The following is a 13152-nucleotide window of genomic DNA, read 5'->3' on the forward strand; positions in this document are numbered from 1 at the left end:
CCTCTGCGCGGCTGCCCTGTACCCCGCTCTGCGCGGCTGCCCTCTGCCCTGCTCTGCGCAGCTGCCCTCTGCCCTGCTCTGCGCAGCTGCCCTCTGCCCTGCTCTGCGCAGCTGCCCTCTGCCCTGCTCTGCGCTGCTGCCCTCTGCCCCGCTCTGCGCTGCTGCCCTGTACCCCGCTCTGCGCGGCTGCCCTCTGCCCCGCTCTGCGCGGCTGCCCTCTGCCCTGCTCTGCGCTGCTGCCCTCTGCCCCGCTCTGCGCAGCTGCCCTCTGCCCCGCTCTGCGCAGCTGCCTCTGCCCCGCTCTGCGCAGCTGCCCTCTGCCCCGCTCTGCGCAGCTGCCCTCTGCCCCGCTCTACTCTTTGCCAATCCAATCTGAGACTTCACGCCACTCACTTTTAGCCCTGCTACACTCTATGCTGCTATACTCTGCAACACTCTACACCAGGCCACTCTACTCTACTCTGCCCCACTACACTCTACTCTACTCTGCACCAGTCCACACTTCCACACTACACTTGTCCATTCTACTCTACACCCGTCCATTCTACTCTGTGCGGCTGCCCTCTGCCCCGCTCTGTGCGGCTGCCCTCTGCGCCGCTGCCCTCTGCCCCGCGCGGCTGTCCTCTTCCCCGCTCTGCACGGCTGGCCCTCTTCCCCGCTCTGCGCGGCTGTCCTCTTCCCCGCTCTGCGCGGCTGCCCTCTGCCCTGCGCGGCTGCCCTCTGCCCCGCTCTGCGCGGCTGCCCCCTGCCCTGCGCGGCTGCCCTCTGCCCTGCTCTGCGCGGCTGCCCCCTGCCCTGCCCTGCTCTGCGCGGCTGCCCTCTGCCCTGCTCTGCGCGGCTGCCCTCTGCGGCTGCCCTCTGCCCCGCTCTGCGCGGCTGCCCTCTGCCCCGCTCTGCGCGGCTGCCCTCTGCCCCGCTCTGCGCGGCTGCCCTCTGCCCCGCTCTGCGCGGCTGCCCTCTGCCCCGCTCTGCGCGGCTGCCCCCTGCCCTGCGCGGCTGCCCCCTGCCCCGCTCTGCGCGGCTGCCCCCTGCCCCGCTCTGCGCGGCTGCCCCCTGCCCCGCTCTGCGCGGCTGCCCTCTGCCCCGCTCTGCGCGGCTGCCCTCTGCCCCGCTCTGCGCGGCTGCCCTCTGCCCCGCTCTGCGCGGCTGCCCTCTGCCCCGCGCGGCTGCCCTCTGCCCCGCGCGGCTGCCCTCTGCCCCGCTCTGCGCGGCTGCCCTCTGCCCCGCTCTGCGCGGCTGCCCTCTGCCCCGCTCTGCGCGGCTGCCCTCTGCCCCGCTCTGCGCGGCTGCCCTCTGCCCCGCTCTGCGCGGCTGCCCTCTGCCCCGCTCTGCGCGGCTGCCCTCTGCCCCGCTCTGCGCGGCTGCCCTCTGCCCCGCTCTACTCTTTGCCAATCCACTCTGAGACTTCACGCCACTCACTTTTAGCCCTGCTGAACAGCAGCCACGCTGGAGTACAACATGGCTAAAACACATTGGCACAGCCAATAGCTGTTGCAAAGGCAAGACCTATTGACTTTGCCAATGCTTGTGTACCCTAGTTGTCGGTGTGTTACGGCTCCTATACTCAAACTGTCAGTGTGCTCTATTGCTCTTGTGCTACTAGTGCAAGGGAAGTCGACCTCGAACTTGTGGTTTTGTTGCCCACTCTGGCTGTACTCACGATCATCTTTTGCTCTCTTCAAGACGCGGCATCCACGGAATGTTCCCGCTGCACTTGGCTGCACTGAGTGGTTTTTCAGACTGCTGTCGAAAGCTACTGTCATCAGGTATGTCCTCAGTTTTTTTATCACTTTATTGACAGGTAATTCATTGCTTTTGAAATAAGTGATTGCACTGCCTCTATACAGAACATGTTCCATGGTCTTGTGCTAACAGTTGAGTTGTATACATTATGCATGTGATAGAAATGCTGTGAATGTTTGGCACCATTTGGAGCTGCTTTAGTGACCAGAAGATTATGTTCGAGGCATGTGGGCTGCTGAATTCATATCTTAGCATAGATCGCCGCCTAGTGTTGGGTCCGGATGTTTGCACCTTGTTGTCTTGGAAGAGTCTTCGAAGAATCACGAGATAGGTGACTCCTCCCCTGGACTACAGTGCGCATGGGCATCTTCTCCATCTACAGATTGTTTTTTTCCGCCATTGGGTTTGGATGCACTTCGACAGCTCCAACTTCGAGACCTAAGTTTTCCAACTTTCTAACGCTAAAACCTTCTACATTCGACGGTATTGTTTCCGCTCGGTATCCCTTGACTCGACAAAACTTCCATTTCTCTCCGGTAGTCGACTCTGGACGTTGGGCTTTTTCGACACAACGTGGACCTCCTGCTGATTGAAAGGACCCCGTTTAAAAAAAATGCCAGGAGTGTGGAGCCAAATTTCCACACAGCGACAAACCTAGAGAATGCAACAGATGCCTATCTCCGGAGCACAACGAAGAACACTGTCCAGCTTGTGCTCTGTTCCGGTCCAAAAAGACTATCCGGAACCGAAGAGCTGCTCGACTAGAAATGCAGCGGCAGGCACCAGAACCGGAAAACATTTTCGACGACGAACATGAACTCCCAGAGGCAGAGGGCTCTGAAGATCTCGAAATAGTCACTGTGGAGGACCAGTCGGACTCCGATGACCAGATCACACCGGGGCAAACCGTGAGCACCAAAGCCCCTACCCCGCCTCCACCTCCACACAAGGCTCCGGTCAAAGCATCGCCTAAAAGCCTTAGCTGCGACCGAAACGCCGCTTCAGAAGCGCCGCCTTACGGCTCGTCTCCGAAGACCACACCCAAGCCTTCCGGGACCTAGCAAAGCCAGTCAACCCAAAAAGGTCGTCGACCCCAGTAAGGCCGTCGAGCCCAAGAAGGCCTTCAAGCCAAAGAAAGCCGCCGAGCCGAAAGGGCCCGTCGAGCCGAAAGGGCCCGTCGAGCCGAAGAAGGTCGTTGAGACAAAAAAAAAAACTTGAACCGAAGAAGGTTGTCGAGCCGAAGAAGGTTGTCGAGCCGAAGAAGGTTGCCGAGCCGAAGAAGGTTGCCGAGCCGAAGAAGGTTGCCGAGCCGAAGAAGGTTGCCGAGCCGAAGAAGGTTGCCGAGCCGAAGAAGGTTGCCGAGCCGAAGAAGGTTGCCGAGCCGAAGAAGGCTGGCGAGCCGAAGAAGGCTTCACATCATAAAGACGTCCAGCCTAAAGAGAAACTCGACCCGAAAAAATCCGTCCAGCCGAAAAAGACAATCTTCGGCACCACAGCCATGGACAGAGGAGGAAGAACTTTCACCCAGATCCACAACAAAGACTATATATAGACCCTGAGACAGGACATATAGTTTACAATAAAAACAAAAGAAGACTGGACACTGAAGCCCCTTCTGCAGTTCCTCCTAAATAAAAGGACTTTGGCACATCCCCTTCAAGTCCTTAAACACCTCCTCCTTTCACTCCAACATGCCTTATGTCCATATTCTCCTTCACTTGCAGATCATGATCAGGAAGAAGACATGGGAGAAGATCCTCAGGATGACTTTATACCACCTGACGATCCGGGGAACCCAGATGACACATGGAGTGACCATAATGATCCTGGTGACACAGATTATACACAACCCATACCCGATCCCACTACATACCCCACAAAGCCGTCTCCTACTGACGGCACTGTCGCTTTTAACCAACTAGTGGACAGAGCAGCTCAGTATCATGGTGTACACATGCACACTGACCCTATAGAGGAGGATTTCCTATTTAACACCTTCCCAGCATCAGAGAAGAATGTACGTGTACTCCCTATGCTAAAAGGGGTACTAAAGCACGCGCCACACATCTTTAAAGACCCAACCAGGGCGCGTGTCCTCAATCTAAGCATTGAAAAAAAAATATAAACCGGCCCCTACAGACCCCTCTTATATCAGGTCTCAGCTACCACTAGACTCCCTAGTTGTGTCTAACGCTAGGAAAAGAGCAAACTCTCAAACAACGGGTGATGCTCCCCCTCCTGACAAGGAGTCAAAAAAGTTTAGAAGCATCAGGGAAAAGAGTGGCCTCTGAGGCAGCAAACACCTGGAGGATTGCCAATACACAAGCTCTCCTAACACGCTATGACAGAGCACATTATGACGAACTGGAGGGATTATTACAACACCTACCAGAACCCTATAAGGCAAAAGCAAACGACCTAATACTAACTCATCCATAAAATGCGCCCTTGATGTAGCTGATACAGCCGCTAGGTCTGTCAACACTTGTGTACTGCTACGCCGGCATGCCTGGCTTCGCATTTCAGGTTTTATAAATGAAGTGCAATCTACCATACTCAATCAACCCATTAACCAAGATTTCTTATTTGGCCCTGCGGTGGATGCCATCTTAGAAAAGATGAAAAAAGATACTGACACAGCTAAGTCCATGGGTGCACTTCAACAGTCCAGAAGCTCTTTTCGTCGCTCATCCTTTCGAGGCTCAGACCGAGGCAACGCATCCCAAACATCTTCATCATTCAAAAGCACTACACAAGGCACCTTTAATAGAGACTCCAATAGAGGAGGTTATAGAGTAAACAATTCCAAGGGCAGAGGACGTGGTAATAATAACATCCGAACCTCAACTGCCACCAAACAGTGACTTTCTCACACTCCCTCCAGACCACTTAACACCAGTCGGAGGAAGATTAACACAATTCCTACCAGTCTGGAATGCCATTAATACAGACAGGCAGGTGAGACAAATTATCCAGTATGGTTACTGCCTGGAACTCACTTCTACTCCACCCAACATATCACCCAAGCACTGTCCAATGTCCAAAGAACACATCACGCTGTTACAACAGGAGGTGAAATCCATGCTAGAAAAAGGTTCCATAGAGCCAGTCCCATTACAACATCAAGGGACAGGGGTATACTCTCTATACTTACTCATTCCCAAAAAAGACGGCTCCCTCAGACCAATATTGGACCTCCGACCTCTGAACCAATATATTCACTCAGATCATTTTCATATGATCACTCTACAACAGGTACTCCCGCTACTCCAGCAAAACGACTTCCTCGCAACATTAGACCTCAAGGATGCTTACTTTCACATACCCATACATCCAGATCACAGGAAATACCTCAGGTTCAAAATAGGTCAGCACTATCAATTCAAAGTCCTCCCCTTCGGGGTAACCACAGCACCAAGGGTGTTTCCAAAATGCCTAGCAGTAGTGACAGCACACCTCAGAAGGCAACACATCCATGTGTTCCCCTACCTCGACGATTGGCTCATAAAAGCCAACTCGTACGTACAGTGTGCCAGCCATACCTCTCAGACAATCCAGCTACTGCACAATCTAGGATTTTCAATAAATTACCCAAAATCACATCTGCAACCCTCAACCCCAGCAATATCTAGGAGCAACAATAGACACCTCAGTAGCAAAGGCATATCCAAACCCTGCCAGGATAGCCAGCATACAATCTCTCATTCAAAATTTTCAGCCACAGCACTCCCTGCTAGCTCGAGTGTTCATGCAGCTCATAGGTATGATGGCCTCCTGCATATTCATCGTCCCTCATACTCTGCTTCAAATGCGTCCCTTACAAGAATGCCTAGCACGCCAGTGGAACCAAGCTCAAGGACAACTAAGAGACCTAGTGTTGGTAGACAGCCGCACTTACCGCTCTCTGCATTGATGGAACCCACAAAACCTTTCCAAGGGGCGACTGTTCCAAGAGCCGGTTCCACAGGTAGTATTAACAGCGGACGCATCACTGACAGGTTGGGGAGCCCATCTCCTTCAATATACAGTCCAAGGTCTCTGGACAGCCAAACAAAAGACTCTACGTATAAACCACTTAGAGCTACTAGCAGTATTGCTAGCAATGACAGCTTTTCAGAAATACTTGCGCAACAAGACTGTCTTAATCCGGACGGACAACATGACAGCCATGTATTACATCCAAAAACAGGGGGCTCACACTCTCTGCAACTATCTCACCTCGCACAGACCATATGGAAGTGGGCAATTCCTCAGAACATTTATCTCCTGGCAGAACACCTCCCAGGGATAGACAACCAGATAGCTAATCTACTAAGCTGACACAGCCAGCAAATACACGAATGGGAGATTCATCCTCAAGTTCTCCAACCATTCTTCCAAAAGTGGGGACATCCAGACATAGATCTGTTTGCCACAAACGAAAACTCAAAATGCCCGTCCTTCGATGCCAGGTTCCCACACCCGTTGTCACAAGGCAATGCGATATGGATGAACTGGTCAGGCAGATTTGCGTACGCTTTTCCACCAACCCCAATGATTCCATTAGTGGCACGCAAGCTAAGGCAACAGTCACTCACAATGATCCTGGTTGCTCCTACATGGGCAAGACCGCCATGGTACACAACGCTACTAGAACTCTCAGTAGTTCCTCACCAAAGACTGTGCCTCTCGCCACAACTGCTAACGCAGAACCATGGAGAAATCAGGCACCCAGATCCCAATCAGATGAATCTAGCGATCTGGCTCCTGAAGTCTTAGAGTTCGAATATCTTAACTTGCCTCCAGATTGTATGAACATTATCAAAGAAGCAAGGCGTCCCACTACCAGAGCATGTTACGCAGCTAAATGAAAAAGATTTGTTACTTATTGTATTAATAACCAAATCAATCCATTGGATGCCTCCATCCAAAATGTAATCTTACTTGCTACATCTTCAAAGGTGTAACCTAGCATACTCATCTATAAGGCTACACCTCGCTGCGATAGCAGCATATCTTCAAAACAGACAATACGTCTCCCTTTTCAGAATCCCACCTATCAAAGCTTTTATGGAGGGACTTAAAATAATTATCCCTCCAAAGTATCCACCTTTTCCGGTCTGGAACTTAAACATAGTACTTACCAGACTCATGGGACCACCCTTTGAACCACTTCATTCATGTGAACTACAATTCTTAACATGGAAGGTGGCATTTTATAATTGCTATTACCTCCCTCAGGCGAGTGAGTGAGCTACAGGCACTAACCATTCAGGAACCTCTCATGCAAATACACTACAATAAGGTAGTGCTTCGTACAAACCCTAAATTTATGCCAAAAGTTATATCCACTTTCCACATCAATCAGTCCATAGAATTGCCAGTTTTCTTTCAAAACCCGCAATCTGTAGCTGAAAGAGCCCTACACACACTAGACGTTAGAAGAGCTCTCTTATACTACGTTGACCGAACAAAATCATTCAGAAAGACAAAGCAACTATTCGTCGCATTTTCACCACAACATAAGGGTAATCCCATTTCCAAGACAGGATTAGCCAGATGGATAGTTAAATGCATTCAAATATGCTATCAAAAGACAAAGCGCACTTTAACAGTTCCCCCAAAAGCCCACTCAACGCGTAAAATGGGGGCATCCATGGCTTTTCTAGGAAATATTCCCTTAGAAGACATATGTAGGGCAGCAACATGGTCTACCATACACACTTTCACTAAACACTACTGTGTTGATGTGCAAGCTAAGCAACAAGCTGCTGTGGGCCAGGCTGTCCTTAAAACTCTTTTCCAAACTGTTGCAGCTGGCACAGGTGGCCACCGCTAGAGGAGAAACTGCTATACAGTCTATGCTAAGATATGAATTCAGCAGCCCACATGCCTCGAACGGCAAATGCTACTTACCAGTATGCATCTGTTCTTGGCATGTTGGGCTGCTGACATTCATATCGCCCACCCTCCTCCCCGGTACCTGTCACAGCTGCATGGTTATCTTCTTTACATTTACATGGTCATCTCTTACTTTCCTATACTCCATCTTTGCCACAATGGCGAAAAACAATCTGAAGATGCCCATGCGCACTGTAGTCCGGGGGAAGAGTCACCTATCTCGTGATACTTTGAAGACTCTTCCAAGACAACAAGGTGCAAACATCCGGACCCAACACTAGGCGGTGATCTATGCTAAGATATGAATGTCAGCAGCCCTACATGCCAAGAACAGATGCATACTGGTAAGTAGCATTTGCCTTCTAAATGCCAGAAGCGATCCTGCTTGAGGAGTTGCAGGGTGGGGTCCTACAGGAGAGCAGAATGCTGAAATGGAAGTGTACTTGCTGTTAACTTGTCTAAAAGCAGAATGCAGCCGCGGAGGTGTTCTTGCTGTTCACTTGTCTGAGAGCAGTACATGCCGTTATGATAGCCTGATGTTGTATGAAGTTTACTTGAGCTACTCTTACATCAAAATAAATATCTTGTATGATCTCACGCTAACGTACTAGGTCGTTTCTCTTTGTTCAGTCAAAGATACCATTGCTTGCAACATAAACCCTTTCGTGGACGGACACAACCACAAATAACCTTTTAAACACAGAGTTCCGTACTCATCAGTTTAGAATGCAGAATCTGTCCGCGCGAGAGGCAGTTGGGAAATGATATCTTGGTGATGGCTGCATGGTCCTGTGTTTGGTTTAGAGGATATTCTCGCAGGTGATGGTGCTCTTTACAAATACACATAACATTAATTGAACCTCAGTGAGAGATGCTTGCAGACAGCCTTTCCATTATCCTTCCTGAGGTGCCATGTTCATTAGCCCGCACACTCTTTACAAAAAGTATGGAAATACAACATATTTGTGTGCCATTGTAGGCATTCTTTCATTACTTCTCTCTGGCTTCTTCGACCCCTTTCCCCCAACTGTTGGTAAGCTACTGATCTCTCAACACCTTCAAAGTGCAGTTTGGAGATTCACCCATGGAGTTCAGACTCAATTTGAGAATCACAATATTCGTCTCTGCCACAGCCTGCAAGAAAAAGCTAATTTTTCACAGGAGGAAAAATGATTGTACATTGGGAATAAAAGCTTAGAAGTCCTCGTCAAGTTTCCATCATCATTATGACCGGCCCTATTCATGTTTGTATTTTTTCTCCATTCATGTTTGTAGCTTTGTCTTTTGTTAGTTTGTCTGAGAAGAATGTGAGCTTTTTAAAGCAACTCTTGCACATTAAATATTCTGATTTGATTTCATCTTGAGGCGTAAGTAGATGATCAGTATGCGCCACAGCAAGGCTGTCGGGCAGTACATCGGAGGACTTCATTCCATGCTTGTTTGTTTTTCTGCATCATACAGGCTTTGACATCGACACCCCTGATGATTTTGGCAGGACCTGTCTACACTCTGCTGCTGCTGGAGGGTATGTGTACACTTGTGCCTTTTTCATGCTCTTCCTGTGTCATTGCATTAGAAATGTGAGCGATAGCTCAGAGGGATGAGGTATGTTGTGTTTGATTAATAGAGCATACATAGCTTCATGGGGTATATATTCATGTCATGGGATCGACGTCGACACTGGATGTTGGGCAATGTGGAATGATCAATGTCTGAAGCACAGGCACCCCAGAAGGTACAGCAGTTTGTTTTCATGACCTGGAGCGATGCTGGTCGTCTTATATTGGACAATATTTGGTGGGGTTTGTGTGTCAATACCAAATATAGGTCTTTCAGACATCTGGTAGACACACTTGCTGTATCCTGTTGACATTACATTGTGGAGGAATGTATTGCACCCACTCCGTGGACATCCATTTTTCTTTTTTCCAATGTATTTGTTGCTGCTACGCTGTTTTATTAACACTTATCCTTAACTTGTCTTTACTAATTACCTTTCACAATCGTATAACCCATGATGTACTGCCCCACAATGTTGTATGGGTATTCTAGTACACACATATTCAAGGTAAAAATGTTAGATTGTTATATCTTTTACTGCCTGACAAGATGAGGTGCTCACTGTTTTTTTAATAAAGCATTAGACACCCTCCAACCACAACTATCCTCCTGTTCGTTTACCTCTCACGTTCCAGAGTTACTGGCATCATGACCGCTCACAGCATCTGGGATCCAGTCTTCCAAAATCCTATTCATGTCAACCTCACTCCCCTCACACTAGCCATTCTCCTCGACTGTCTCTTCTAAAAACCCCATCAACCATCTGATAACTCAACCTAGACTTCACACTTGATTGATTTTTAACGTCACACAACTCCAAATATTGAGTAAATTTATTTAAGTACTGTCAAGTGTGCTGCAATAAGGTACCCTACATTCCCATCTACTGTGAGTTCTCACTTACCCGATTGCCCCCACTTTTCCTTGGCACTTCCTAAACTGCACTGCCAATGAAGAAACGTAGATTGATCCCACAGACCGATGCACTTGGTGCCCTGCACTGACAATACACATACACACCCAAAGTAGTTGCCATGATGGAACAGTCTGGCTCCTCCCCAACACACCTTACCTCTGCCACATTCTTGTGTATTGCGCCACATTGTGCTGTAGAATACTTTAGAATGTGCATCGTCTCACCATCCATTCAGACTAAATAGTGTTCTAATGTATTGTCTCCTGGAACTACCATATCCTCCTTTAATGACCAAGATATTATGATGGACTTGGCGCCTTCCACCTCATTATCTTGGGCATCTTCATCGAAGTATGTAGATTCGCAAACATGATCACCTAGCCAAGTTATATGTTGAACACTCTCTTGCAAACACTCACTTCATCCACTTTTACAACAAACCGCTGAGCCTCATTCACTTCCCCTCCTATCATTAACATACTCTCTGACCGTGCCATAATCCAGATGATTAGACAAATCCTCTCATACCAAATTGCTCAGACCTGTTTCTCAAAACATAGCTTCATGCCGTTTCTTTCCCACCTCTGCTCCACAACCTTGATTTGCACCCAGCTCTTGTTCCCTCAAGGCCCAGATTTGCGATGACTCTTGAAAATGTATAGGCAAGCCCTCCTATCGTCCCTGGACTTTTCAAAGTTGGCCAACCACCAAAACCACATCTATGCCTGCTCACACCCCACCAGTCTAGTTCACCCAATCAAAATGCAACTCTTCCTATTTCCCCTCCAAAATGTTCGTCATTAAGAGCCCCTTCACTTCTCCATCAGGAGAGCTCCATCGATAATCATAAGCACTGAATAATGATGCTCCCGTTCAGGATGCCGTAACGATTCTCTGAATATATGTCTGTGTTCCATTTGCGCCTATAAAATAGGCTATATTGGTCAGTTCCATGCATTTGCATTAAAAAGCTAAAATACAGAAAAGGCTCAACAAAATAGATTACTCTACAAAACCTCTTTAACACACCTTTCTTTAAAGGGAGTGGAGTTGAAGGAATAAAGACAGTGTAGCCATATATGTTGCAACTAAGTTGGAATGAAAACTGACACTCCAGTGTCTCACCATGCCCTGTAAACCACATTGTTTCTGGCTCCTGCTAAGAGGATCTTGAAGCACTGAGTTTGGGCTTCTTTTTACTTTCACCTTGTTTGTGCCATTTCGTGAGCAAAAATATTTTTCTTTTTTCACCAAATGCCATCTTTATTTTCAGTGTCCTGCATGTGTGAGATAAAATCAAAATCTGATTCCTAAAATGTATGTACGCATTAGCCTCTGACATGACATACCAGAAAGATGCAAGCACTGCAGTGCCTTTTTCGAGCACATCCTAACACACCAGGACTAGATTGATCTGCACGGAATAAAGGAGCTGCGAGACTGCATAAGGCATTGTCAGAAGGGGCAGGTATGTTGCACAACTGAGGAGAGGATCCATCCTCTACATGTGGGGTACCCCAACTCTGATGGACTTCCTTCTGAGGGAGATCCAAAAATAGACACTACTTTGGAAGAAAACAGCGTTCCAACATCCATGTCAAGGAGGTTAACGTGATTGCAAGGTACAATGCCAACTTGTTAGCCGTTGAGGATTGGGTTGACATCAAAGAAAAGGAGGCACTTTATGCAGAGAGAACCAATCAACGTAGAGGCACTCTCATTCTTTCTTTTCAGTCCAACAATCTGTAGCTGGTTAAGGAAAATGAAGGCGAGGTGACCCACTACATCAGACTCTAGTAGTCTAGGTTGTATTTGCCACCTAGACCAACATTCCTGGTAGACACACTAGACTCTCCTGCTCCTGCATCTCAGCCTTTTTGTCAACCTGCTCCGCAGCTGCCATTATCCAGTTTCTCCAGTAATTCCATTGCATGGTGCTCGTCCTCGCCTCCTCCATTAGTGCATTTGAGGTCTCAACCACACTCAAGACCAAAAATGGCACCAAGGAGATCCAAAACGTCTTTTCCTGGATCCAGACCTTGTTACAGCTTATGGTGAAGATTGAGATCAAGACACCTCTCTTGCTGTTCCAAACATACCACCTCTTCTAGACTAGGATGTCAGTCTAGAATACATTCTTTCTCTTCTTGGTCATCCATATCTTCTGAATTGAGAAGGTTATCGCCTTCCTTGATAGATTCTCTGACAGCAAAAATCTCCCTGGCTGAGACGATTAACATATTTAAGGAGGTGCTTACTCGAGGAGCTAACAATGTCTCCATCCTGCTCCAACTGTAGCCATGTCAGTGATTTTTTTTTTTAAACCAGCGTATATCACAAGGCAGCTACTCATTACAGCTACATTACTCTCTGACCTGTTAGAATCGGTTAAGGAATTATTCGTCACTCCAGACTCTGCTATAGATGCACCACCCAGACTACGAAAAAATGGTACAGGCCACCTGATCAGGATAGTCTGTTCCTTCGTTTTGATTCTTCTACTTACTTGGTAGGGGTGTCAGCAGTGAATGTTTCAGGCCACTGCTTGTCCATCTATGGTTCCACCAGATCAGGAAAGCAGAAAACTTGATTCAGTAGGGCGGAAAATGTATGGCTTGTCTCTACCCCCATGAAGAAAGCAAGTTCTACTGTTTTTCTGGGCAGGTCTGATAGATTGCTATAGGACTCCCTCCAACAATTTGTTGACTATCTAATGAGGCCATAATGGTTGCCAATCAAGCCATCAGTGCAGCTGCAGACTCCTCTGTTTTAGCTGCTCATGGATACTATCATGGTCTGGCTTTAGGGAGATATTCTTGGTTAAGATTAACTGGTCCTTAAGCCAGAAGCTCAGCAGCAAATATTAAAGTAACCTTTCCCTGGCACTTTATTTGGAAGTCATACTGATGATAAAATGACCTTATGCAAGCTGAAATGGAAACTTTAAAGGTTGTAGCTCTGGAAAATGAGAAAAAACAGGCAAAACACTCCAACTGAATTTACGATCAGCGATACTACCCACAGATGGCATCCACTCCTTGGAGACCTCAAGG

The 13152-nt window shown here is 48.1% G+C and overlaps 1 protein-coding gene across 2 annotated transcripts in view; it reads left to right on the forward strand.

Annotated features, from left to right (window-relative positions):
* Positions 1–13152, forward strand: part of ANKRD28 (ankyrin repeat domain 28) — a 549582-nt gene that overhangs the window by 409227 nt on the left and 127203 nt on the right. For both annotated transcript variants that reach the window (XM_078664027.1, XM_078664028.1), the window contains exons 11-12: positions 1684–1766; positions 9085–9148. In XM_078664027.1, coding sequence (XP_078520153.1) covers positions 1684–1766; positions 9085–9148 — 147 coding nt within the window. The remainder of the gene's footprint in view (positions 1–1683; positions 1767–9084; positions 9149–13152) is intronic.

The sequence above is a fragment of the Lissotriton helveticus genome, chromosome 10, assembly GCF_964261635.1.
Source record: "Lissotriton helveticus chromosome 10, aLisHel1.1, whole genome shotgun sequence".
NCBI lineage: Eukaryota > Metazoa > Chordata > Amphibia > Caudata > Salamandridae > Lissotriton > Lissotriton helveticus.